The sequence below is a fragment of the Anomalospiza imberbis genome, chromosome 2, assembly GCF_031753505.1.
Source record: "Anomalospiza imberbis isolate Cuckoo-Finch-1a 21T00152 chromosome 2, ASM3175350v1, whole genome shotgun sequence".
Classification (NCBI taxonomy): Eukaryota; Metazoa; Chordata; class Aves; order Passeriformes; family Viduidae; genus Anomalospiza; species Anomalospiza imberbis.
Genome location: NC_089682.1, coordinates 45,163,014 through 45,190,079, shown reverse-complemented (window position 1 = coordinate 45,190,079; position 27,066 = coordinate 45,163,014). Strand labels below are relative to the sequence as shown.

The following is a 27,066-nucleotide window of genomic DNA, read 5'->3' as shown; positions in this document are numbered from 1 at the left end:
TTAGTGGTATAACATTTTTATTTTACTATACTGACATTTTATCCACAAATACTTTATCAGAGTAAAAACAGAAAATAATTGCTTCATGGAAAATTACAAAAAAAAAAAAAAAAAAAAAAGGAAAACACAAAAGAAATTTGTAAGTATAAGTGTCTTTATTTAAAGAGTAAAAAGTATGCAAAACCCCTTCTGTTTTACAAAAATTGGGAATATTCTATGTTTTCCTTCTGGCAGCAACAGAAAATCCTTTGACAATATATTCCACATCTTTTGTTTTACCGAAAACATCAAGTTAGTCACAGATTTTTCCCTCAACTACAGACAACGTGACAATAATTTTATACCGCTTGAGAAGTTCTTTCTTTACTAATTAGAACATGGTGGAAAAGCAGATGGAGCCACAACAAAGAACCCAAATGACCATTACTCCTATTGAAGCTGCAAAAGCAACAACAGGATGTACTCACAAAGGATGGAAGCAGTAGTTGCCCCCATGGGACTTACCATGTAACAAGAAGAGGAAGGGGAATGAAGTATTGATACTACTTTTCAATTTTGCTGTGTGTTTACCCACAGTCCAGTTTTATATAGAAAGCTGGTATTTTAAGCTTCTTTTCTTTTTATCCTGTATTTTGACTAAAAAGGTGTCTCAAGAACTCTGCTAACTAGAACCAGTGACTTGTACTGGACTTGTGTTTAGTCACAGAATGTTGTTACAAGCAGAGCTGCTGCCCTCAAACATCAACTTCACATAATTCTTGGTTAAGCAAACCAGCATCTCCTGCATAAGACACCTCCAACACTTGCCAATCAGTGACATCAACTCTAACAGCAAGAAAAGGGGCGATATTGACCTTTCATGACAGATACATTTACATTTTTTGCTCGGGGATTACAATTTTTTTTAAAAGCAAAATGACATCAGCATGCTCAGCAGATGGAGTGCTGTAAGAACTCAAGGATGAAAACAACAGTAAGTTACCGAAATTATCCAGCAAAAAAACTTTGATTTTATAATCATGTCAATGACAAAAAAAAACACAAGTTAGAACTATATGCAAACCTTCTAGTCAAGCAAAAACTATCTGCAGATGATCATCCCCCTACAAAAACCCTTGTCCTCAATACATCTTTAGGATAGATACAAGTCTTTGTATTCTCTGCCTTCTGCCTGCAAGTGTAACCATTCCTGCTTGGCTCAAGAGCAGGAGCCCAGTGCTCTCACTGCTCAGCACAAACACACTTTGTTCAGAATCTCACTGTTCAAGGACTTCGGATTTAAGGTTTAAGAGTAGCTCGATCCCTATCAGAATTAAAGGTCTTCCCTTGTAATTGTTAAGTGTTACCAGAGGGCGTTTAATTTATAAAAGTTGGTGAACATCAGTGCTGACATAGTAATTATGCTGTTTATTAGCAGGAAGAGGCAAAAGCAATCCCCAAATCATACCATTCTCAGACATCAAAAGAAGCAGTCTAACAGACACTAGTACGGAAACTCAAAAGCTGAAGCTTACTTTTTGCTGCATGTGTAAGTTTGCAAGAAGCACTGAGTAGCTCAGAATTCAGGATATATCCCAACTATTTCCAACTCATCATCCAGACTTCAATTGCACCCAGTTCTGGAGCATACATTTAGCTTAAGAAGCTTCAAAAATATCACTCGAAGTTCAAAGAGAATTTAATTTTAAATAAAAGGTACCTCTTTGTAGTTAATATACGTTACTGTACAATGATTGGGAAATTAAACTACAGTTTTATGTAAAACTATTTTCAATTTGCTTTCTGTTCCTAACCAGGGACTACTGACTGTGATTAACTTAAGTCTTTGGATACCAAGGTTGACTTCCATGCAGGTATAAGCACCTTGCAGAACACAGCACTAATAGTCCCCACCAAAACAATCTACTCTTTGGGTGAGGGCTGTTTTTTCAAGTTTTTGAATTACCTGATGGGGGATGGCATGGGGGGAAGAAGTTCACCTTTGCTTTCTGCGAAATGGCTAATATCGAGTATGTATTTCAAAACAGGTATTTGCCCTCATATATGTATATTACGTGCGTACTACAATGAAATACTCATAATTGGCTTTTCACCTAAGCCATATCTAAACCTGGATCTTCTTCTTCTTCAGCACTGATCTCCAGTTAAGTTTAGTCTTAAGTTTCCTTTGCTATTAAACACAGAAGCTATTTTTAGAACTTGATGCTTTGTAACATTTAACATGTCTTTCAGCTCCACCTGATTAACAGAATAATGAATATATTGTAAATTTTGAAAGCATCAAATGCCATTTGGTAGTTCAGCAGAAAACAAAAGACTGGAAAAGGCTGCAGTCACACAACTGATCAGCCTGGGGACTACAGGGACTTAATTTTTGTTTTAAGTGTTGCAGAAATTATTTTGTACAGCTGTGGTCACAGGCTCCACCTCTCACTAGCTGCAGAAGTTGGGGTAATCCCTTAACTTACATTAAAATATACGCTGTTAAAAGATCCAAATTTATGTAAGTCTGAGTTCTTGATAGAAATTCATGCTCTATATTGTACAATCAAGAAACAAAAGATATTTCCAATTCTGATCAAGGTAAGAGCACCAACTGCTCTGGTTATAGAGGAAAGGCCTCAGGTTCTCACTTACAGGTCCCAGTGCTTAATTATCTTTCTCTGCTTGCAGGGATGCTGTAGCTAGTGCCACTGCTGTAACTGGCTGTGCAATGCCATGGAGCTGCATCTTGGCCAGTTTCTTCTGCTCGCACTCCGTGACCAAGCGGTTCAGCTCTGCTGCACTATATCCAATCAGAGTCTTCAGGTCACACACAAATTTGTACACAAACCTCTTGCCTTGCACCTTGCAGATCATGTCTCCATCATAGTAATACCTGCAAAACAGAAATCAGCAACAGAGAATTTTAGCATCTGTAATTTTCATATGCATCCATTACTCACTTAAGGTTATTATTTTTCTCACTGAGATTCTCATAATTTCATATTCCAATATATTGCTTAGGCATTTTCTAATATGAGAAAAGGGAAGTGTTGAAAATTGTCTCTGTACCCTGGTATATTAAGGAGAAATAAACCAAAGTGATTATTTTAGCATATACAAAGTGTAGCATAAAACAAAGTGATTATTTTATTATTTCCAGGCTACTGGAAGCACCAGTTCAGGAATAACTCTTAGAGCAGTTTAAAAACAGCTTGGAAGGGAAGATCTCTTATATATAGTGCTTTGCCTTAATAAGAAAATACTGTCTTTCCCCTTATTATGGTCCTTTGCTTTGCTTTTCTGAAGAAAAAAATTAATGCTGGAAACAGGTTGAAAATTACCAGGCAGTTTCTATGATATGAAAGCAGCTGTTCTCTCCATACTGTCTTCAAAGATGAAAATAAAACTATAAAGGCATGGATTGGATTTGTGGGGTTTTCTTGGTTTAGTTTTTTTGGGTTGTTTTTTGTTGGGTTGGGGTTTTTTGGTTATAATTCATATGCTGTCAAAACTACACCTTTGCCTTTACTTACAACTAAAAGTGAGCTCTCTAACTATAAATATCTTTTATATTGTGTAACAAAAGAATTTTCAGATTGGGCAGAAATATAGTAAGATAACAAGGTCTACATGAACCCCCCCCACCCCCGCCCCAGACGGTTTAGGTCACACCAATAGAACAGAAGTTAGAATTTTGCAGTTTTGTTGCTGCTCTTCTCTCACTACAAGCTTTAATAGAATGCATATCACATTTCTCATTAAGGAAACTTAAGTGACTGGGATGTAACTTGGATTTGATGAGCTTGAAAGCTTGTGATAAATTTGGAAAATAATAAAAACTCAACCAACACAACTCACACAATATAATTTCCTCAAAACCATCACCCAGATGCAGAACAAAACAACCCAGATTTTTTGACTGTCTAAAACTCAATCCTATGACATGTTCACAAAGCAAAGATGATTCTTGTTCAGTAGCACAATTAAGTCAATTATAAGACGAACTTCTGACTCCCAGCTCTAGTGGAAAAGAGGTAAGTAACTAAGAATCCCAGCAAATTCTTCAGACATCTCAAGATCTGGAAAAAAAAGCTTTGTAATTTCTTACTTTTGAGGGTTAGGACCTAAGCAGCAGGACCAAAGACAGATGAGAGAGAGACTGTGTAGAAAACAATGTTAGTAAATCTGTTGATTACTGAGATCATGCAAGATACCACAGAGGTCTGTTGTGGGAGTACAGGAAGTGTCAGAGTAGCTTATTATTGCTCTGTGGGTAAAGCCAGTGTGGTTTGTTTACTAAAGTGCTCCTTCAGCTTTCTCCTGAATGACATACAATTATAAAAAAGCTTCATTTTTAGTCATTCTCCTCACTCAACCCCTCAAACTACTTACTACCTGCCTCCATCAACTCCTCCATTTCCTTCTCTGCATCTCTATGCTTACTCTTGGCGGCTGCTACTACAGCTTCCACCCAGCAATTCTCCATGCCAGCCCTGCCCTCCAAAACATCTCAGCACCAGCTGAAGGAACTGCTGTGGAATGGTGTCCAGGACTTTCAGCCTCTTACTGAGGTTTAGTTGCAGTGGGTTGAATGAACTCTGTAAACATGAGGGTGGGATCATAATTTATGTTCAACTTTGAAGCAGAGTCTTGTAGTACTGGGCAGAACTAGAGAAGGATGAGCAATAACCTGGTGTGTCCCTTGTGTATGAAAGGGAACACTGGGTTCAGTGTGGGAACACTGGGCAGACTCTCATGTTGAATATAACAGGGTAGAGGACATAGAGAAACTGAACTCTGCTCACTTGGGTCAATATGAAGCAGAAAAACAAAGTTTGCAATATGTGACCATGGCATATGTCAAGTGGCAGTGGTCATCATTATTTTAAAGTTCGTTAACTCTGTGCAAGCCTTTCCATTTATTGTACAGTCCCATACAATCATTCCTATCTCAAAAAATGCTGTAGAAAAATGCTTTAAAAAACTGAATATACTTTGAATTACTTAGTCCACATTACTGATATGATCAGAAAGGAAAAGGATCACAAGAAATTAGATCATGTTTATATGAAGGCGCAAAACATGCAAGATTCCCACATCTCATGCTCAAAACACTCAAGTTAAAATCAGTTAATGTGGCAAGAGGATATTTTTAATACTATGTTGAATGTATTTCTGATTACAGCATTTGCCTACTCAAAAATATAGAAAGCTAAAAATACATACAATTAAATACCCATGGAAGTTCACAAAGTTACCAGAACATTCCAAGACACATGGAGACTTTGTTTCAGAATAATACAAGAGATTAATTATTTTTCTTCAAGTCTCACCTCCCTACTGGATAACTAAACAGATCAGGATTTTTAGAACATTTACCAAGATATATATATATAACAAAAAAAAAAAAAAAAAAGCTGCTCTTCCCTTTCTACCTCTCTCCCCTAGTTTCTATATGCCTGCTTTCCTTTTCCTTTTCCTGCTTCCCTTTTTCTTCTGGGCAGAAAAGCCAGTATATTTCTCAATAATACCAACATAATTTCCTGTATTAATCAATAATTGACACAGTGATTTCAATACATTAGTAAACAAAACATATAATAATTTATTAAACTTCAGCTTGCCAACAGTGTTTATCACAGGAGTAGCAAGAGACATTAAATATCCCTTCAGACATTGAACTGTTAGAAAACATGTCAGTATTGATGCAGTTGCCAAAATGACACCACTTTGACAAATGTGATTTCTGTAATTCTGTGACTAAACTACAAATGCAAAACTTTTCTAATAGTGATTTATGGAAACTGGTGTTTAATATCCCACTGATAAGAACATTATTCCAAAGTTCTTCAGCTGCCTTTGGCACCTTCTATGGAGCTTGTTGACGAAACCCAAAAACATCAGCATGGTTTATACAATTTTTATGTATCAGAAGGTTTTCACATCTGTCTTTTGTACACAGACTCACAGATACACAGGTTGGAAACATGGGAATGGTATTGCAACAATACAGGCTGGGGAAGAGCTGTACTGGAAAGGTCCTGCTTTGGGCAGGAGATTAGACCAGAAACCTCCTGCAGCCCTCCAACCCAAGAGAGTCTGTGATTATATTAAAAAAATTAACATTCTCATTAATATATAAATAATGCAAGAACAGTCATACAAGACCAGACTAACGATCCATCTAGAACAGGAACAGACTCCAAGAGACCGAAACAAGAAACAATACTCCAAGAGACCTAAGGAAAAGCATGAGAGTAAGCATCTACCAATGCTCCTCCTTGCTTTTAGTGACCTGAGGCTCAGGAACGCTTATAAGTTGCATCTTTCAATACCTAATATCATTCAAAATATTTATTTTTCATTCATTTTTCCACTTGTCTGTCAAACACATAAAATAATTTTGGCATCTGCAGTACTGTGCCTAAAGAAGTTCTAAAACAAACAAAAGGGTATAGTTTAGCTGTGTATCTCATGCCTGTCAAATGCTAATTAAATACTCCCTAAAAGGGTAAAGAAAGCCAGAATATGATACTTTACCATCATGTCTTACAGAAATTTCTATTTTCAAACAGAAGTTGATATTTTTATATAATGCTAGAGGAGTACATTTGGAAAAAAACAATCAAGCAAACAACACGTATCCAAAAGTGAAAATGCTAGTAAGTAAAACACAGACCTCAATCAAAATGCAACTTCACTCACACAAAAAGAATTTCTAAACCTGCTTGAAAAATTTGCAGGATTAGGCAAAAAATATCTTTATTGAAAACAAATCAAGAGAAATATATTTAATAATATCAGAATAAGAAATCAGAAGTTCACTCTCAATGATTTCAAAGAACATGGATGAATTTTCAAATTATTCCAGAGACTAAAATAATCCGGGAAAAGTAGTTTAAAATTCAGGTACTTGCACTCTTCCCCTTCCTCAAGTACCTCACCCACAGTGAATCAATAATACAAGTCCCTTTTATCAATGTCAAACTAAAAATCACAACAAAATGAAGATACTGAAACACTTCAATTTTTTCAGATCACTGTGATGTTGGAATTGCAACTGTTGGAACATAGCTGTCAAATGTATTTTTCAATTTAAGATCCACACAATAAGAACAATGAAATGAAACAATGGATATTTGAAGTTAGAAAAGGTTCTTACATACAGAAAATTACTAACAATTACAGAAAAGTATCTGCTTTATTCCATAACAAGAGCAAGTGGAACACGGATAGTAGAACATAAAAATAAGTTAATAATTCACATATTTCTGTATCTTTCATCTATAATCAATATCGTTTGGCATGCTACTAAAAGCATAAATATTGAAGATAAATAAAAAAGAGGTACATTTCTGGAAGCGAGCAGCCCAAACGAAAGCTCTTAAAAAAAGAAAATCTATTTTCAAGAAGTTATTCTACTAGCGTCTTTAAAAATGAAAAATAAAAACCAAAACAAAGGCAAAAAGCTGAGCAAATACCTCTCCCCTAAGATTAGCAGCATCTCATTGCAAGGACCAGATTCAGAAGATTTGCCTTTACTAAAAAAGCTGCAAGTTTTGCATTATGTTAATTAAAAATTAGGTAGTCAAATGAAAGCAAATCATACCCCATGAGTTCCTTAAGTTTCTTACCTCAAAGCCCGACTAAGCTTCTCGTAGTTCATTGTGGGCTTGTTCTTGCGCTGTCCCCATTTCTGTGCAACCAGTTCAGGTTGATTCAATTTAAACTCTCCTTCATCACCAACCCAAGAAATACAGTCCCGAGCATCTTTGTCTGTGAGAAGTTCTAATAAAAACTGCCACAGCTGGATCTGGCCGTTGTTCCCTGTTAAGATAGGAATAACAAGTTTCACTTCAACTTGCCCTTTTCATGTTCCAATCATGGCTAAAACCTTGCAACCAACATATTAAAGCAGACCAGCACAGACTATATGATGGAAGGAAAACTTCCACTTAATTAATCCCTTCTAATGATTCTTTTGCAAACATTTTCTTGCAAAGTCACCAGTATCCATTTATATTAAAAAAATTATGAACACCAGAAAAAATTAATCAAGATTTCACATAAATCTTCCCCTAGAACTTAAAAAAATACAACTCCCCTAACATAATAATTTAGAAGCATATCTGTCCTTAAAATAGAACAGATTTATCAAGAGCTGCTAATTCCTCTTCACACACACACATGTATGTGTAATAGCTGTTCTTTTAAAAAAATTTGGTCTCAAATTTTCAACATGAAATATGAGAAACACAAAAGAAACCCCCAAATTTCAGTTTACATCAATGTTGCATCTTTCACATCCAATCATTAAGGTTTTTTTCTAACTGAAGTACCCGCAGTAAAATTCCTAAATTCGCAACGAGATAAAGAGAGAAGACCTGATAACTAAAGAGAGAAACACAGCATATTCCTCACTAATGTCAGCCAATAAAACCTTGGCCTTAAGATTCTGAATGATATCATTAGAGGCCTTTATAGAGTCTAAAACAAGGCCTCATTAGAGGCCTTTATAGAGTCTAAAACAAATAAAAACTCAAGGAGGAAGAGAAGGAAGGATTTAACAGAAAAATTCACAACATTAAAGAGAAGCAAACCAAAACCAGCAAGAAAAAAATAAAGAAATTAATAAACAAAGAGTATGTACAAATAACAGTAATTCCAAAATTAAACTGCAAATTTAGTGCACAGTTTTCCAGACATGCATTCATTTAACTAAAAAAGAAATATCAAACTTTACAAATTTTGAAGTCACCAGATTGGGGAAAAAGAGAAGAGGAGCACAACAGACAGTGCAAGTAGCAGCTAGGTTACATTTTACAACATAGAGTTTATTTTCTTCCCCTTCTGCAAATAGAAAGAAGCTAAAGCTTGAATAAATGCCATGCAGTGGTTTGAGAGGACAGACTGTTAAGTGATGAGGAAATATATCCATTTTATTTGCTACAGGATGGAAAAACTGCAGTATCATGTTGATATGGTGCCTGTGTGAGCTGACCAACCTGCCAGGGCTGCCTGTGCTTACCACAGATTTTTTGTACCTATGGCTCCCTTCACAGCACTCTCTTCACACAGACTCCTACAAACCTCACATTTGGAGCTACAAAGATGCGCTTCACCAAACTGCAATTCAAATTAATGGGTTACGGTTCAGTGCATTAGCATGTAAAAATATTGGAGGCAATACCTGTTCTGTTCCCAGGGGAACTCCTATCTTCCCCGGAGATTCTTGGAGCTCTCTGTACTTTAGCTGCTTTTGCACTGCTGTTTATAACTTTGATGGTGGTTGGGGTAGCAGGCTGTACAGATGCTGGTATAATCTGCACAGCTGTAGAGCAGAGAATGTTGCAGAACATCAGCTATAAATTGCTCACACAGAAATAGAAATAGGCATATTTTATTTATTACTTCTATTATCATAACATGTAGAAGCTAGTTTTTTCCTTTGCTCAAAAGGCACACTGCATTAAGTCACAATGCTAAGTATAATTTAAAGACCTTTTCACCTCTTATATGAAAATTGCAGTTTTAGACTCATTGCAGAAGTGTCACGTTACAGATAAAACACCAGTTTTAGTTTATTACCATGTGTATTACACGCTTTCACAAAAAGAACCCAAACTCTCGTAAGCCCTTACTTTCATCTTCATGCTGTTCCCACATGATCTGCCCTAATGCCCTTTTCTCTACAGTCACTACACAACCTCCATACCTGATATTCAAACAACAAACACCTTCCATTGCAATGGTGTAGGAGGATGCAGATGCCCCGCTCAAGCTGGCTTTAACTAGACACAACCACAGGATGTAATAAACAGTATGTCTATTTGACATATAAGATGCTTATAAATAATCTGAGAATTTATTCATTTTAATAAGTGATGACACTGCTTAGCTGAAAGAATGAGTTTCAAATAACTGGAGATTAATGTATTATTTCTAATACTGGTTGCTAAGTAAGTAATCTCTTCCACAGAAACCTTCAGTTTTTGGAAACACTTTTTAATTTGAAATTAATATTTAAAGAGATCCACTTATTAATGCAATATATAACCTAAAGCCCTGAAACAACTAAAAACCTCAAATATGTATCCTACGCAGCTTATTTCAAGAAAGTGAAAAATCTACCATCCAAAATGGAAGTTATAAACTTTCATAGCTCAGGTCAAACACTACCTTTCAGCCAGTAACAAAATACAGAGAAATTCAATGTTATGTTTTGAAGTTTAAAATATGTCCTCCTCCCTTTCCCAAAGAAAAAATCCTCTCTGAAGTGATTTTCTAAATGTTGTACTATTATACCTCTGAACTACAGTACAGTGCTAAACCTGCACACTGTGAATTGTGCGAATTAATGCTGACAGAAGTACTTACGCTGATCAATTGTAACAGTTGCTATTTCTCCAGAGTGTTCTTGGCTAGCCAACACATCTACAAATTGGAAAAAAAATCCAGCAGGTTTATATTTAACTCACAAACAGCAAGTCACCTGAAGATCAAAAACTTTCTTATTTCATAGGGGAAAAAGAAATAAAAATTTGATATCAGTTATCAAGAGACATGTGCAGTTCATGGTCTTATAAGTGGAGACATTTAACATCTGTCACTCATTTTCAGAAGGGTGTACATGGCAAATTTCCACTAGCTCCATCCCCAAAAACCTTCTGCTATATTATGTAAATGAAGACAGAAATAGTTAGTAACCTGCCAAGTTACCTCCAAGCATGGCACATCTGAAATGCACATATATGTTCCTGTATTATGCACATACAATGCATCACTTAGAAGCTGTATTGTGTACCATCTAAGGATTTAACTTCCTGTGCTTAAAAATATCCAATATGACACAGAAATGTAGATTTAATAACTCAAAAACAATATTTAATTATAGAACTAACAAATTCAGTAGATGCACAAACTATGAAGCTTCAAAAAAACAAAGGCAGAATAATCATTCACTACCTTCTACCAGTTATGAGGTTTGATAAAAGACAGGCAGTGTTTAGTATGCAGACAATGTTTCACGGCAGCAGACATTCTAATACCTTCTCTTATCATGAATTGATATTCTCGTTTTTACCATCAAATCAAGTAAAGGAAAAATAACTGGTCATAATTGGTTTCATAATTCATGAAAAAAGTCTTAAAAAAAAAACAAACTCCCATACACTTTCGAAGAAGTTCCAGGTGGCTCCAGAGGATTTCTCCCCGTGGGACACGCTGGAAGAAATCTTCTTGGCTGAGGTTGCAGAGGTCCCGCCCAGGAATGCTGAGTGTATTGAGGTCGATGTCAGTCATGCTGAACTCCTTCATCACCCACACCACCCAGTGGAGCACCTGATCTGTCGACCACTGAACTGGGTCTGGAAAAGATGGAGGAAACTGCAAATCACCTTATCATACACTGCAAGATAATTATATAATAACTTCCATAAGAGTAGAAGCACAACATCAAGAAGTAGAGTTACTGAGACCAAATCTACCTGGAAAGTTGGAGACTGCACTTAAAATGGTGATGGAATGGTGTGGGTTGGTGGGGTGACAGAAAAGGTGAAAGAATTATTTTCTTTAGAGAAAGTTTTTACATCAGGTCTATGCCTGACATATCTGAAACACACAAAAAGAATTTTCTTCTTCCACAGGTCTTTAGCTTCAAGAAGAGTACCCCCTCTCACAGAAGGATACTCTCCTTCAAAAATATTGATCAGTTTGTGATTATGACAAAATACTACAATCTAAACTCATTCACATCATCTCAGTTTCTATTGATAAAAACCACCACTGGGTATGTCTGGGATGGATTAATTTTCTTCTCAGAAGCCTCTATGGTGTTGTACTTCAGGCTGGTGACCAAACCACTGTTAATAACACACTGAGATATTTTGTCCACTGCTGAGCAGAGCTGGCAGAGGCCACAAAGATTTGACTAGGCCCAACACAGAGAACATAAACCACAAAACTAGCAAGAGAATTTCGAAGAGAACAATGGACTTGAGTTGGCTGCAACCCATGTTCTCCTTCCTGGCCATTAGGAACACCTAACCTTGTGATGGTGAGTATATTACAGACACCTGTACCAGGAATCTTGCTGGGATAGGGATTGGGATTGTGCAATGTTCTGAAACTGCTGTATTCATTCAAGTATATCTTACCTCTGTGCTGGGTTTTAATGTACCTCATATCACTCTAGTAAACCAGAAATCCCATGTAATATCAACGATTTTCAAGTAAATCTGATATTCAATATTACACCCTCCACACAAGGAATATCTCGAAGAACAAACTATCTTGTCAGACTATTTGACTCCAATGCAAGTCCTTCTCTGTTTCTCATTCAGCCACCCCAGCGAGTAGACAGGGGGTGCACACAAAACTGAGGAGGGACAGCTGACCTCCACTGACCAAAGGCATATTCCACACTACAGGGAATACTGAGCAATAAAACTGAGGACCAGGTTTTTTTCTAGTATCCCTTACACAGAGCCTGTGTGAGCATTGGCCTACTGGAGGTGAGTGATTGCTTCTGCCTGACCTTTTCAGCCAGAGCATCAAGTTTTGGGATGTTAATGTTGTATACAACATATTAAAATATGTCAACAGGTAAGAATAAGAAACTAAACAAGGGATATCTACTTTTCACTGGAGCAGAGTGATTATGTATTTTTAAATTCTGATATCCCAAGCACATGTCACCTTGACAATTTTTTATTTTAAGATTTAAAACAAATAAAATTAAGCATTAAGAAAAACTAAGAAAATTAAGATTTAGACAAAGACAAGTATCCTAGGTCTATAAACATTTATCTAGGAGCTACAAATTTAATTTTGGATAACAAAGAACAGCTACATGGTATCATTTTTCACTAATGGTACCTAAAACAATGCAATGTAATCCTGTGGCAAAAGGCACACCACAGGAGGGCTGATCTACCAAACATCAGCAGCAGTGAGCTTCCATCAAAAAGCTGCTAATTTGTTCTCATTGAGAGATCACAATTTGCAAGGAAACAAAAATCATTACTTTCTCTAACCACTTCTGTGGTTTCCAAGCTTTCTGCTGCTCCATTTTCTGCATTTATTTCTCCTAACAATTAATATTTTCCTTCCTTCTAGGTAATTTCATTTTTAAAAATTATTTATTTATTTCCAGTAAATAAATAAATATTTATTTATCTACTGGAAGATGCTGAATCATCTTCCTCCAGTATGATGAAGTCCAGCACAGCTTCTCATACAAAATCTAATTTAACAGAATATTCAGCATCCTCCAGTCCATGAACAATTTGTTTCAGCAACTGTGGAAAGTTGTCCCTGCTAATGGCAGGGGATTGGAACCAGGTTGTCTTTAAGGCTCCTTCCAAGCCAAAACATTCCATGTTTCTTCAATTCCCTTATGCAGATTATTTGCATTGTACTAACCCTACCACAGGTTTTCTCCCCTGAGGTCCTTGAGTACCAACCTCACACAGAACAGAAGAGACCAGCCCCCAGCTGAATGCACCCATAGCGGTGCGCTATTACCGTAAGGTATTCCAAGGCGCTCCTGCTCCTTCCGGTAGCCTTCCAGTGCTGCAGCCCATCGTGTCACTTGCTCAGATGTTTCATCTGAAATTGTTGCAATATGTTTTGTTCCATCCAATGTTATCACTTGAGCTTCCTCAACAAGGTGTGCTTCAGCCTCTGCATGATGAGCATCTGGATCAATCACAACCTCCACGGTCTCCACAGGCTTCACAATTTCCAGGATGTTCAACTTGGGCTCTATCCCTAAGCATGGAAACATCACAAAACTTAAAGACAGCAATGCAAATATGACAAAAACATTGTTTTAAAACTTTCTCATTAGTAGGGCTAGCAAACTCAGGAAAGAAGCAGGACACAGGAGTGTCATCAAATTTCTGTGAGTGTCCTAAATTAAAATGACATACTCTATTATAGAGCATATACTTTAGAAGGTGAATAACAGAGCTGTCCCTCCTCCTTTCCCCAGTATTACAGCTTCCTGTTCTATTTAAGTGATCTATTTCACAGATCTTGAACAGAATGTGAGCATAAAGCACAGTACTTTGGTCTGTAAGAAATATACCAAATAAAAAACCCCCAAACAAGAAAATGCAACCTCCAAAAGGACCCAGAACAAGTATCCAGCTTTACTCCAACCATAAGGCATTTCTTTCAGCTTTTACAATACTTCCCTGATATCTCTAGGGTCTATACAAAGCAGTTAACATTTTCTTTCAGTACCCTGAAGCAGACAGTATGTTAAACAGCAAATTAAAAGAAACACAGAAAATTCTTCGTATCTTAGGCTTCTTCTTAACAGCTATTAATGTTTTGGCTTTTTGTCTGACATTTCAGATATTAGATCACGGAGCTAACAAGATATGTATCTATTCTGCAGCAAGAAAGAACACATTCACTAATGCTTTGTATCACCACCTTCTCTGTTGTCTTCTTTGTCCAGCTGGTGCCTCACCAATTTTCATACATTGCACAGAAGATTTTTCAAAATTATTTCCATTTTTGTGACATACAATTTTCATTATAATGCCAACAACCACATTTATTTTAAGATATTTTTATCAAACATATTTTCACATAAAAAAAGAATCCTTCCAATTCTATTTTATCATGAGTTGGAAAACCATGACTGTGGTTAGGCTGATGAAAATAGGATTCACAGAACATTATACGGCCAGAGTAACTTCAGTATCTTATACTGTAAAGATATTACTTTGTGTGCTTCCTTTCTAATCTATATTAAAGCACAGCATGAGATGGTTCTGCAGGTAATGGCCTTAAATGCTAAATCCACAATCCAGTCATAGTTTGTAAGGGAAAACAAATGGAGTATGTACCTGTATTACAAGTAAGAAAAAACAAGTTTTTTTCAGACAAGCATTCCTCTAGATTTTAATAGGCATTCAGCTTGAAAAAAATATTAGGGAACAAACACTATAAAGACCCTGGAATACAAAATTCAGCAATGTGAAATCAAGGACGTGAAAATAGATGTTGACAACAAGTAAGTGGTTGATTAGATGAAGAATCAAATGTGAAGAAAAAGGAAACAAATACCTTACTTAGGAGAGCGTTTTATCTAGGCCATGAAAAATGGCCATGAAAAATGCACAACACAGGCTTTCAAAATCATATGAAAATGGGTAAGGGAAGCTACTAGGGGTTATGATTCTATTTTTGATCTTCAAAAAAGAAAGTAAAGAAAAAAGAGGTACAGTTCATTATTGCTCAACAAAATAATTCACTGTGTGTCATAAAACTACATGTCAAAAGAACTTTGTGCTTCATTCACAATACAAACATGGAGATCAAAGCAATGAGTCTCTGTAGAGGAAACACCTTGTAAGTAAAAATGTGAATTAACAATCTGCCATCTAACTTACTGCAACAGTAGAACAACATTAATTCCCTGAGTTTTCCTGCATCTCTCCTCCCTTTACCTATCGTATAAGAGATGACCAGCTCCAGATTCCCATTCCTCCAAACACAGGAAATGAGTTAGGGCAAGGCAGAGCTCCGTAAGAGTCTTATTAGTAAAATGAAAAAAATAGGAATGCTATTTCATCTGCTGTAGAATGAAATGCTAAAAAAGAACTACACTCAAGTTCAACTATAGAAGAACTATGTTTCACCTGTTGTCTTTGAATTTAAAGCCAGCTTATCAAAGTTTGGTAGAACAATTGAACTGACATAGCAGCTCTTCTTTCAAGAAATAAGAGAGTCCAATCCACCACAAGGATTAGCATCACTGATTACTCTTAGTTGAATTCTATACATTACATAAGTGAGGGGAGAACAAACATAAGTGAACTGAGAATCTCTCAAAACCTCAGTCATGCACGTAAAATACGAGGATGGAGTAAGAAGCCATTTTTTTTCCCATCTAGCTCAAAGGGGTACTGTGGTCAAGAGTATGAAGTCCATTTGCTTGTTAGCAATCGAATTATCTTCCTTTTGTTTATATGCATACTAATTGTTTTCTGATATTCTGCCCTGCCATATTTTACATGCCTTCAGCAAACAGGTATCTAAGGAGCTGCTAAAGTATCAAGGCCTGAAAAACAACTCTGAGGAGTGTTCCAAAGTGACACAGAAGTACTTAATATTCAAGTGTTTCTTTTAAGATGGGAGCAGGGAGGGAGGGAGGGAGAGAGGGAGAGTGAGAGAGAGCGAAAAGGTGTGATGGGGGCAGGGAGCAAGAAGCTCCTTGTGCTATGTGATCATGAACCTCAGTTTTATATTAAAGGGAAAAAACAAAACACAGGAAGAACATTGTGACAGTTTCAGTTCGAAACCGGGCAGAAACACCAATTTCACGTAGTGGTTTTGGTTCACCAATTTGAGATTTCGCCAATTTTGAGATTTCCTGGGTGGCACACCAAGGAGTGTGGTGGGTTCAGTGCCGGCCAATCCCCAATGCACTCACTTTCTGCTGTGAGGTAGGATTAGGAGAAAGGCAAAGCAGGCTCAAAACTTTAAAAGGCTATAAAGAAAAATTTATTAACAGTAACTAAAAGAGTAGTAAGAACCAGAACAAAACCTTCAGAACACTTCTCCTCCCCCAAAACCTTTTCTTTCCCACTGACAATGTAAAGAAACAAAACCTGAAATTTCAGTCAGTTTACCACCTCTACAATAGTCTTTCTTCAGTTCACTTAGGGAGAGAAGACCCTCTTGTTAATGTTATGGAGACTTCTCCATGAGGGAAAAAAAACCCAGTTCTCTCATGGCTCTCAATTTGTCACGAATAGCAGTTGCCTGGGGAAATCTGTAATCGTGAAGTCCCTCCCATTTTCCACAAGCTTTTCCCACAGCTGTGTTTATGGGCCATGTCTAATTATGGGGTACTATTTTTAAGATGAGCTGTTCAAAGGCAAAAGTTCTCATTATCTATCTCTAAAATCATCTTCATCTCTGGGAACAGAGGTCTTCTTCTCCTGGGGGCACAGGACCACTCTGCTCTTCCTCTCTGTTCAAACTTCTCATAGGATCACAGCTACTTTAACATCTGCTTACTTTAGCATGGAAGACTTTGCACGATATTAAATTGTACCCTTCATCTCCTCATGGCTTTCATGTGTTACAGGGAAACAGTGTCTTTTCTCCACAGCTTTACAAAAGGATTTCAGCTCCAAGATCAAGGCATCTCATCATCCCTCCCATCCGGGACTACTTCTTCACTGACCTCGGTGTCTTCATGTTGCTCCTTTACATGCTTGCATCTTGTTCCTTCCTCTCACTCAAGGGAGGATAGAAGCACTGAAAGAGTTAACATCTCACCAGGACCTGAAGATGGTCACTCTGTGCCAGAGGCTGGAACTGTGGCTGGGGCTTTGTCAGGATCGGCTGCATGGCTGGTCTTTGGTTTTCTGTGCATTCAATTCCAGCCGCAGGGCCACTCTGCACGGGTGGTGGTCTCAGCTGCTCGATCTTGGTGCAGTGGCCGCGCTGGGGAGAGGGGACCTGGTAGCAAGATGTTTACAGCTGTGCTCCAGCCCTGCTTCAGCCAGGGCTCTGCAGCCTTCCCCGCCTTCCTGCCAGGCAGCTGCTGGGACCTGGCCTGGGCAGGGTGGGGCTTGGTGACCCCGCCGGACTCCCGGAGAGGGGTTCGGCCCCACAGCAGAGCCTGCCCAGCCCATGGCACTCCCTCCCCTGCCTGGCAGCCGATGGGAGGGGGATGGCAGGCACCCTGGGGGGAAGAGGCCCAGCCCCACAGCCAGGACCGCCTGGCCCCAGCCTGGGGCATGTTACCTCTTTGCAGACTGGAAGAGAAAGAGGAAATTCCCACATTTCTTTCATGTTTTCCACAGAGGCATGTCCAGCTTTCCAGTGGCTGGAAGTTTTGCATCACTTCCCTAAATGTCTCCCATGCAAAGCCATGACAAACATGAAAGATGATAGTGATGATAGTGAAGATATTCATCACTCACATCCTTTTGAAAATGGAAGTCTGAGCACTGAATACTAGAAGTTACTGGGCATGAATTAAGAGCAGTTATTCTAGTTCCCTGAAGGATATTTCCATTCTATTTTAGAAGCAGAAAGGTAGTACACTTCCCATTACATATGTGGAAATGAGGACTCAACCTAGCACTAGTCACCTGACACTCAGCATTAAACACAAATTGTGTCTTACTGAAGACTGTTAATACAAAGCAGAAAAGTTTTTTTCTGTTTATCTACAATGAAGCCAAAAGGAAACAAAAAGTGCTCCCCAAATTTTGCTCATTTGCTTTGCTGATGTAACTCAATACAGTAACCTACTCCTGTACGATCTTGTCTCTGTTTAAAAATACAAAAATAAACACATATAGCTGTTCCCACAACTCAGTATGTACATGGTCTATAAAGAGTGATGGCTGTCTGGCTAACCTTCCACTCAAGACATATGGAGGGAGAAAAGCAGAAAACTTGGACAAAAAGTAAAACAACAAAGCTGCTAGTTCCTGAGAATTTGACAAGGGGAAATTGTGTCATACCAGATAATACAAATAAAAACTATGCCTTAACAAATCCGTATCCAACCGGTTAATGTTCCTCTTCCACAATGGTTTATTCTGACTTCTCATACAAAGAAAACAGACAATAGACAATGATCATGGACCTCGATAAGGATTTTCAGTTGGCTACATTTACTTTCAAAATGTAATTGTTCCTAAAGCATACAAGCTTACTCACCTCACAGGGATGAAACTGCCACCTACCTACAGAAAAATCTTTTGGCTGCATCGATATTTGGTCTGATATGAGGAACTACTCAACCTTGAGGAAAAATCTCATACTGTAACTGATACTACTCGACTAAGAGTTGTTTGGGTTCTGGATTTGTGTTTAATTTCATTACTTATAAAAATGATATGAAATTCCTTTAACAAACATTTCAAATAGCATTAGTGCATGACATTTATTTTATTTTTACTACTTAGAACTACAGTACACAATGAAAAAGACATTCTGAAACTCTGTGACCATTCATTGATTTTCTTAATTTTATAGCTAGGAATAAGAGATTAGGTTTGCTCACAAGTATGCGTGCAATATTAGTTTGTCTGTAAAACAGACAAACGTAACTGCTTACCTTGCCTAGATATTACTTGTACACTGAGTTGCACTGTTCCATCTGTTTTCACTCCTTGATCAAAAAGGCTTCGATCTGGGTCCAGCTTGAAAAAAGCATTAAAAATTTAAAAATTAAAAATATGTATTAGTCTCATAGATAAAATAAACTTACTCTCATTTAAATTTTAGAAACAGTGGGTGCCTGCAGCAAATTTTATGAAGAAGCATGAAAATATTTTACTACTGTCTAGACATAGTACTTAACAGAAAAAAATTTGATCATATTTGAAACTTGCCACACCATTCTGTTTAAGATATTTTTGCAACAGGAACATTTTTTGACCTAAAAGAAGTAATGCAATAGGGGGAGAGACCTGAAAACTATCTACAGTTCCTTCTCTGAGGTTTTAACACCTTTATAAAAATTCAAATCTTCATAACAATATTTTTCTGTTGTTTCGGGAAAAGCCACAGATGTCTGATTGTAACTTCAAATGAAACACAAAACAGTTACACTGTCTAACATGCACCAATGCCTGTAAATACAAGGGGGGAAGGAAATTCTTGAGTAATGCTTTGCTACCTCTATACCTCAATAATATAAAAACCTTCTCATTTAGATTAAAAACAAGATTAGAATTATGGAAGTTCTGGCAGCAACAAATGATGTGGGCTACCTCAAAAGAAAGTAGTATGGTCATCGCCCTTATTCTTCTTTCACTTGCAAAGTGGTTTCTTAACCTCACACCAGGAACTCCAAGAATATTTTGACTGTATTCACACTGAACTAGTGTGCATATATTAAATGGTCTGATGATAATGAACCTGACATGGAATTAAACTCTTAACTGTAGTTAATATTCCATATGAAGCGTGAATTCGATAATGGAAAAAAGGGAAAAAGTATGTAAAACACTTCTCCATTACCAAGTTAAACCTTTCATAACCTTTCAATTTACCTGGATATCTTGCAGACAAATCTCGTGTGCATCCAAGGAACACTGCAGTCTGGGTTCCAGCAACTTCTTAAGATTTCCAATGGGTTCACTGATGTCAATAGCCTGACTCACAAATTCTGCAGTGGTGTAGCTTTGCTCGACAATGCTTAAATAGCAAATTAATATAATAAATCATTACTTGCATGTTAATAGAGCAGGTACAGGAAAGCTTAATAAAAGTTGGAAGTAAACTAGATAAAAAGTAATACTGACTCTGAAATCTTAATATCATGCAGTATTAGTTTGAGTACTCTTTGTTTGAGTAGAGTCAATTACTAAATTTGGTCTCATTAATTTTACAGTTGTGTAATTCTTCTTTCACTCTCTCACCATTAAAAAGCTCAGGTAAATACCAAGATTCAGATCACATTTTTCATGACAGTAAGCCATGGTTAGCATATTATATATTGTTAACTTGCATGTAGAATAAACTAATTTTACTTGCTTTGCCTGGACTGTATTTAAAAGATATTCAAGTTAAAAGCAAACACAGAAACACAGACAGGGAAAACAGAAGGAAATAAATGCACACAGTCATACATAGCAACTTTCCATGTCTTTTTACCAACCAGTACAAGAATAGTAAGCTTAACACATAAAAGGGACAACCAGAAGGAAGTACAGCAACATGGAGCCATGAAAGAACTATTAGTCACGTGACATGGCTGTCCCGCACGACAACATTGACAGCACTGGCACAAGCATTTGGAAATGTCATTGTTATGGGACACATGTTGTAACAATGACCTTACACAGTCTCTTCATTTACACAGAAGGAAACCAGAATGTACACAGATATAGCCTGTAAGTGGTAAAAATACACAAGGAACTTAGAGCAATAAGAAACTAGTAAGTGGCTTTGAATCAGTTCTCCAGAAAAGGTTCTTAAAGAGTAGTTAACCTAACCAGCCTCAGTTCTTTCTACCTGTTGGAGACTGAAATGTTATGGTATACGGCTTAAACATCTTTATGAAGGACTTTTGCCTATTATAGCAAAAGCGGGTAACAAGAACACACCACCACACCCTGAATGGGCCTCCTGACTTGAGGCCCTCAACTGCAAATTAATAGAGGTAAGATAAAGTGACCTAAGTCTGGGCTGGGAGAAAAGAATACATTCACAAGAGTGTGATAAATGATACTCACTTCTAAAAATTTTAAAAGTTGTATTAAAACCTTATCAAAAATACAACAGAAGACTGAATAGAGAAAATATCACAGTGCCAGGAGCAAAGGATTTTTCCTACTGTGTGCTCATCTACACAATGGACGTTTTGCTTTTTAATCATTTAGCCCCTCCCAAAGCTCTGTCTATCCTCCTTTTTCGCTGTCCAGTGGTGGAGTTCACTTCTTTACATCTGATTGGAGGTCAGGCACTGCCACAGTAACAAGCCGGTCCTCCCAAGTATCCTGACTACTCAGGTCACCCCGTGATAACAACACAAGGGGGGTAAAACAGAACTATAAAACTTCTCTTAATATATACATAATATTTGCCTTTTAATTGTGAGAGTCAACATTACTTATCTATCACAAAAGGATTAAATCCAGCACCTTTGGGGTAGAAGCCACAGTCCCAGGTTTTTCTGCTGCCAAGCTCACACAGATCCCTAAACCAAAGAAGGGAAGGAGGAGAGGTTTTTGGTGTGTGACATGGCTTCTAGCCAGATGCAGTGAATACCCATCCTCCCCTGGGCAGACTGGCCCAGCTGTGGGGTCTTCCACCCCTGGAAGGCCACATCTATGTGAGGGACAACCATGTGAGGGACAAATGAGGTAGTGTCATGGCTCATCAAAGGCCCCTCACCAAAGGTGTCCCCAGACCCTGCACTGCATGTGATACTACGTGATGCAACAGATCTGCATTCTTGAAAGGGACAGTGTCAAACCTGCCCCTTCACCGGGAGGTACCTGTGTGTTCCCACCTGCCCAAATGTATATTAATCCATTGGATTCTATACTTTTCAGCAGGGACTGCCACCACCAAGAAAACAAGATGTAGGGAAGCAATGAGATATCCTTGGAAGGGTGATATGCTTCTTCTTAATATTTGTCACTCCCTCCCTGACCCCACCTCCCACTTCTTTTTCTATTTCTTTTTTTCTTTCTTTCTCTTTACCTCTTTTAGTTTTAAATAAAATGTATCAATTTTTTGGTATCAACATCTAACTTATTTGACAAGTTTTGGGATCTATTTCATACCTTTCTGGGTTCGATCTGTTTTATTCACAGAGAATTAGCTTTCTCTGCTTTTCTGTGCTTAGACTGGATTGCAACACTATCCTATGTATTAACTGATGCTCTGAGCTTCCAAACACAGTAGTGAAAATTAGAAGGGAAGCATTAGAAACTAAAAATCCAGGTTGAGGTAATTAAATCAGAGGGTATCCTTCTTCAGTATGTACAGTTTCAATAGTCCTAACAATAGTATAGTTGATACCCAGCATCATTTCTGCTCTGTTGAAAACAAATCATCCTGTACAAATCCTGCGTAACAATAAAGCAAAAGACTGGAGATAAAGAAAGGTTCATCTCAATTACAGAAGGATCCACTGAAGCTGAAAGGTTTGCAGCACACACACAGACATACTACTGTAGACATGAAAATAGGAAAAGTAAAGTACTAATAACAAAGCAAGAGATAACCAAAACAGTTTGGGATTTAGATACTTAAGGTTGAGGAACATGACAGCACTATACTGATTTCCTATAGTGGCTACATATCATCTTCTGGAAAACCGCCGTTTAATTAGACAAGAAACAGAAAAATGAATTAGTCAATTAATTGCTGCCTAAGGATGCCAAAAAGTAAAGACAGTACATACCTTTCTTCAGTGCATTCCTGTTTCTCAGTTCCATCAATCTCAATTTCTATCAGCTCCTCTGCCTCTCTCTTAGTCATGGCTGCAATGTCTTAAGAACAGAGCTATGAACAGAAAATAATTTTTTGTGTAAGTGACAGACCAACAACACTAGACAATATTTTGTGTCTTAGCACACATTTTTAAAATCAAATACCATAATAGCCTTTTAAAGCCAAAAATAAATCCAAAAGCTAACACATATTTCACAAAATATATTACTATACCTGTTCTCAAACAAATGTTCTAGAAGCAAACATGGGACTATTAAGACATTTGCACAGAGCCCAAAGCCTGATTCTCTTGGAGGCACCCAAATTTATGGATTTTTTTTGTTGTTGCTACAGGCCACCCACAGCAAAGCACATCTGAAAATCCAAACTACCTTCCTAGCATGGCTGAAAGATGTTTATAAATTCAAGCAGCATTTTACATGAAATGCTGCAGGAGGCAGCTAGGGAGAAGATGCATGATTTCTTCATAGGCAAATAAAGTCAACAACAAAGTGTTTGTTTACTACCCCTTCTTTTCACCCATGCTTCCCACAGGTGAACAGTTGATGACATGAGCACAATTAATGTATCTTGTGACGTCCCAAACTAAAGCAGGATGTTAGTAATGAGAGGAAAAGCTATTCTGTGACAACATTCTCACTAACACTGCAGATTTTCATGCCCTGTAGAACACTGGAATCTGTTGGGAACATAAGTGGGAAACAAAGAATTACAGCACTTGGTCTGTAAAAACATAATTAGTTTGTTATTACTGCTTTTCACTAACCAGCACATATACCGTAACTATGAAATACATATTATAAAAGCCAGGCCAAATTATATTAACAGTTTACAATAAATAACATCATGAACTCATAGCAAAAGAAGTAGGAATTAGAAGTACAGAGGAAGAAAAAAAACAAACACTGGAGAAAAAGCAAAATATTACTACTATTTAAATATCCAAAAGAGAAGAGATCACCAAGATTTCCATCCTGGAATCATCTTTTCCCAGGTACTACTCTATCCCACCCCAACTGTTAGCTAAAGTATCTACTGAAGACAAGATAATAAGGATATGCATTAATCTTTAAATCTTCTCAGAAGTAATAATAACCAACTATGTTTTACAGCTGCTCCGTAAACTGTCTAAAGAAATTCAAACTACTCATCATCTCCATCAAAAACTATTTTATAAGATCAGCTGTCAAGAAATTAAGTGCTCCATGTGGTTCATTCTGTAAGAAACTACCAAAGTTAGGAAGTAAAATATCACCTTATCAACATCTCACCACTAGAAGCAAACCCAGAACCTGTTCACAGATCTGGCTCCGTGAAAATCTCCAAAGGGCTGGTGTAGTGTCCACTGAATAGGGCCCCAGGACTCCAATTCCTGTATCAATTAATCTTGCGTATGATTCTCATGATAAATGGGAAACACAGAAACACAACTTCTGAAGAATGCAGACAGGCTTAAATATCTGAATGCACTGACATCCACATCGTTACAGGTGATCTGTCAGACTGTTACAAAATATTTCAAACCCAGTATCTGAGCAATGTCTCCTGCTGAAAACTCCCAAAATAGCAAACTGATATGATAAAAAAGGGGTGAATGTCTTTTCTGTATTAGCAATCAGATTAAAAACACAAGACAAAGGTAAATTGTCTTTTTTGTGATGAAGGGAGTTTACCAGTAAGGTCACAAAGGGGTTAGGCTGGGACTTCTGCTCTTTGACATATTCATACATTATTTACTGAGAAGACAGTGCAAACTTAGAGAAAGAACTCACCACCTCGATAGATTTCTGGCAGAAATTATTCAAGACGGCTAAATGCAGAGTGATACAGAGTGAGAAAATATTACTGCCCAGAGTAGCAGTACAGAGTTAGTTCAGGCATTTAGAAGTCCCTATGGATTGGACTCCAAACTGGCAGCTGGGACTAGTAACTGTTCACTCCCTCTTCAAAGGCAGTTCATGGTTGAATCTCTCAGGCTTTGCTGTATTTCCTGATCCCTGGAGGGGCAGGAAAGAGGAACCCAGGCACAAAAAGCAGGTGCACAAAGAGGAAGAAAGATGGTTCTGCTGAGCACAGATACAAAGAAGGGAGATGGGTATAAAGAATAACAACATAATGTAAACACATAAATTCATTAAAGTTCATAGAAAACTAAAGGGGAAAATTATTCAGTCTTCCCTATACTAGCATAAAGAAATTTCTTACGATATAAACATTTGACATGAAGTCTAGCAGTTTGCTCCTACAAGATGATGCAGTTTGAAAGTGAATATAGCTTTAGATGAGACTGAACTGCCTGCCCCTTCCCTGAAGGCTACTGAGAGCCAAGAAGGCTCAAAGAGCCTGGCTTGCATGGAGGGTTCATGTGGCAGGAACACTACAACAGCAGCATTTGTTCAAAGGAACATAAAACCTGTGGTTGATTCCTGGAAGGTTCAGCATACTGATTTTTGCTTGTTTCTACTTTTTTCCTTCAACCTAACAAGCCCTAAGACTTACCTGTTTAGCCAAGAAGACTGACCTCCACTAACATACAAGAAGGCACCTGTCAACAGAGCCTTTTTCCCATGTGATAGCCCAGTGCTACTCCAGTATCTTTTACAGTAAGGAGAGCAGTCCCCCTGTTCTGTTTAAGATTTATCTTTTCCCTAGAACACAAGGAGTTAAGCAAGGAATAAGTCATCTGTGAAATGGGCACAAACTCTCTGAGGAGAATTATGTTTGCTATCCCACCAGGTAATTGTGAGATGGGGTCCAGTTCTGGAGCTCATTCACATAGTCAGCTGATACTGAAGCCCAGTCACTGAAGTTATTTGTGCCCCAGAGAAGCTCTGGTGTGTGCAGCACATGGTTCTTATCCATCCACATTATCCAAATTATAGATATCAACACAAAGCAGGTAACAAAGTAAGTAGCCGGTCCTTTACAGATCAGCTTTTACAACTCATGAGCCAGTTCAGTTTTATGATGGAGACAGTGGAGCACTGAACAGGGTGGGGGAAAATCACACCAGATTTGATGTGTTTAAACTCCCTATCAACAGCCTGAAGTGAGAAAATAAAGCCAAACTGAGAGCTGTGGCTGTGCAGCATGTACCTGGCCAAACATTAGGAAGCAAACTATGCAAGATCATGGGATCAATTAGGTTGGAAAAGACCTTTGAAATCATGACTGAACACCATGTCAACTAGACCATGGCACTAAGCGCCACATCCAGTCTTTCCTTTACCATCTCCAGGGATGGTGATTCCACCACCTCCCTGGGCTGCCTGTTCCAATGTCTAGTCACCGTTTAGGTGAAGAAATTCCTCTTACTGTCCAACCTAAACCTCCCCTGGCACAGCTTAAGACTCTTTATTACTGGTTTGCGGAGGAGCAGAGCCCGACCCCCACCTGGCTGCAACCTCCTGTCGGGCAATTGGGAACAGATAGAGCGTCCGCCCTGGGCCTCCTTTTCTCCGGGATTAGTCCCCCCAGCTCCTCCTCCTCAGACTTGCCTCCAGACCCTTTCCCAACTCCGCTGCCTTTCTCTCCACTCGCTCCAGCCCCTCTAATGCCCTTCTCGTTTAAAGTGGCTCAACTCGAGCCACATCACTCGAGGGGCTTCTCACCACTACAAGGGGAGAACCACAAGACGCCACACATCCTGCTACGTTTTCAGCCAAAACAAGGTTTTTACAAGCGGGGATAATTTTTCAAGCGCCCGGGAGGCCTCGCGAGCCCCACGGCGGGAGCACTCGATTCTTGATCCCAGAGGCCCTTCCCCGCGACCGCCAAGGCGCCACCTCCCCGTGGGCCCCGCTTCCCGCGACGCCTCCGTGGCGTTGTTTGAACCCGAAACGGAAATGGGACCGCGGAGCCGCCGGGAGACAAACGGAAACAAAACACGGGCCGGGCCGCGCTCACCCGCCGCTGCCACCGTCCGTCCGTCCTTCCGCTCGCCCGCCGCACCGACACGTCCCGCCGTCCGTCCGCGTCAGGGAACTCCCCCAGCTCCGGGTCCAGGACCGGCTCCGGGAGCGGGTAGCCCTAGAATCGGAGCGGCGCGCAGGCCCAGCGCAGGGAAACGCGCGACACCGCCGCGCCCCCGCACGAACTACGACTCCCGGCGGCCCCCGCGCGGGA

General features: G+C 38.6%; 1 protein-coding gene across 2 annotated transcripts; it reads right to left on the bottom strand.

Annotated features, from left to right (window-relative positions):
• Positions 1-27,034, bottom strand: GABPA (GA binding protein transcription factor subunit alpha). 2 transcript variants are annotated; one of them, XM_068180675.1, is made up of 10 exons: positions 26,848-27,034; positions 22,892-22,992; positions 20,028-20,172; positions 19,088-19,172; positions 13,510-13,755; positions 11,157-11,351; positions 10,363-10,419; positions 9,176-9,316; positions 7,620-7,812; positions 1-2,878 (listed from the first exon to the last, which is right to left on the bottom strand). In XM_068180675.1, exons 2-10 carry the CDS (start codon positions 22,966-22,968, stop codon positions 2,650-2,652), a joined length of 1,368 nt encoding a protein of 455 aa, XP_068036776.1. In that variant the 5' UTR covers positions 22,969-22,992; positions 26,848-27,034; the 3' UTR covers positions 1-2,649. The 2 variants fall into 2 exon arrangements, with proteins under 2 accessions (XP_068036776.1, XP_068036777.1); XM_068180676.1 differs by lacking the exon at positions 26,848-27,034 and adding an exon at positions 26,553-26,681.
• Positions 27,035-27,066: the final 32 nt, after the last annotated feature.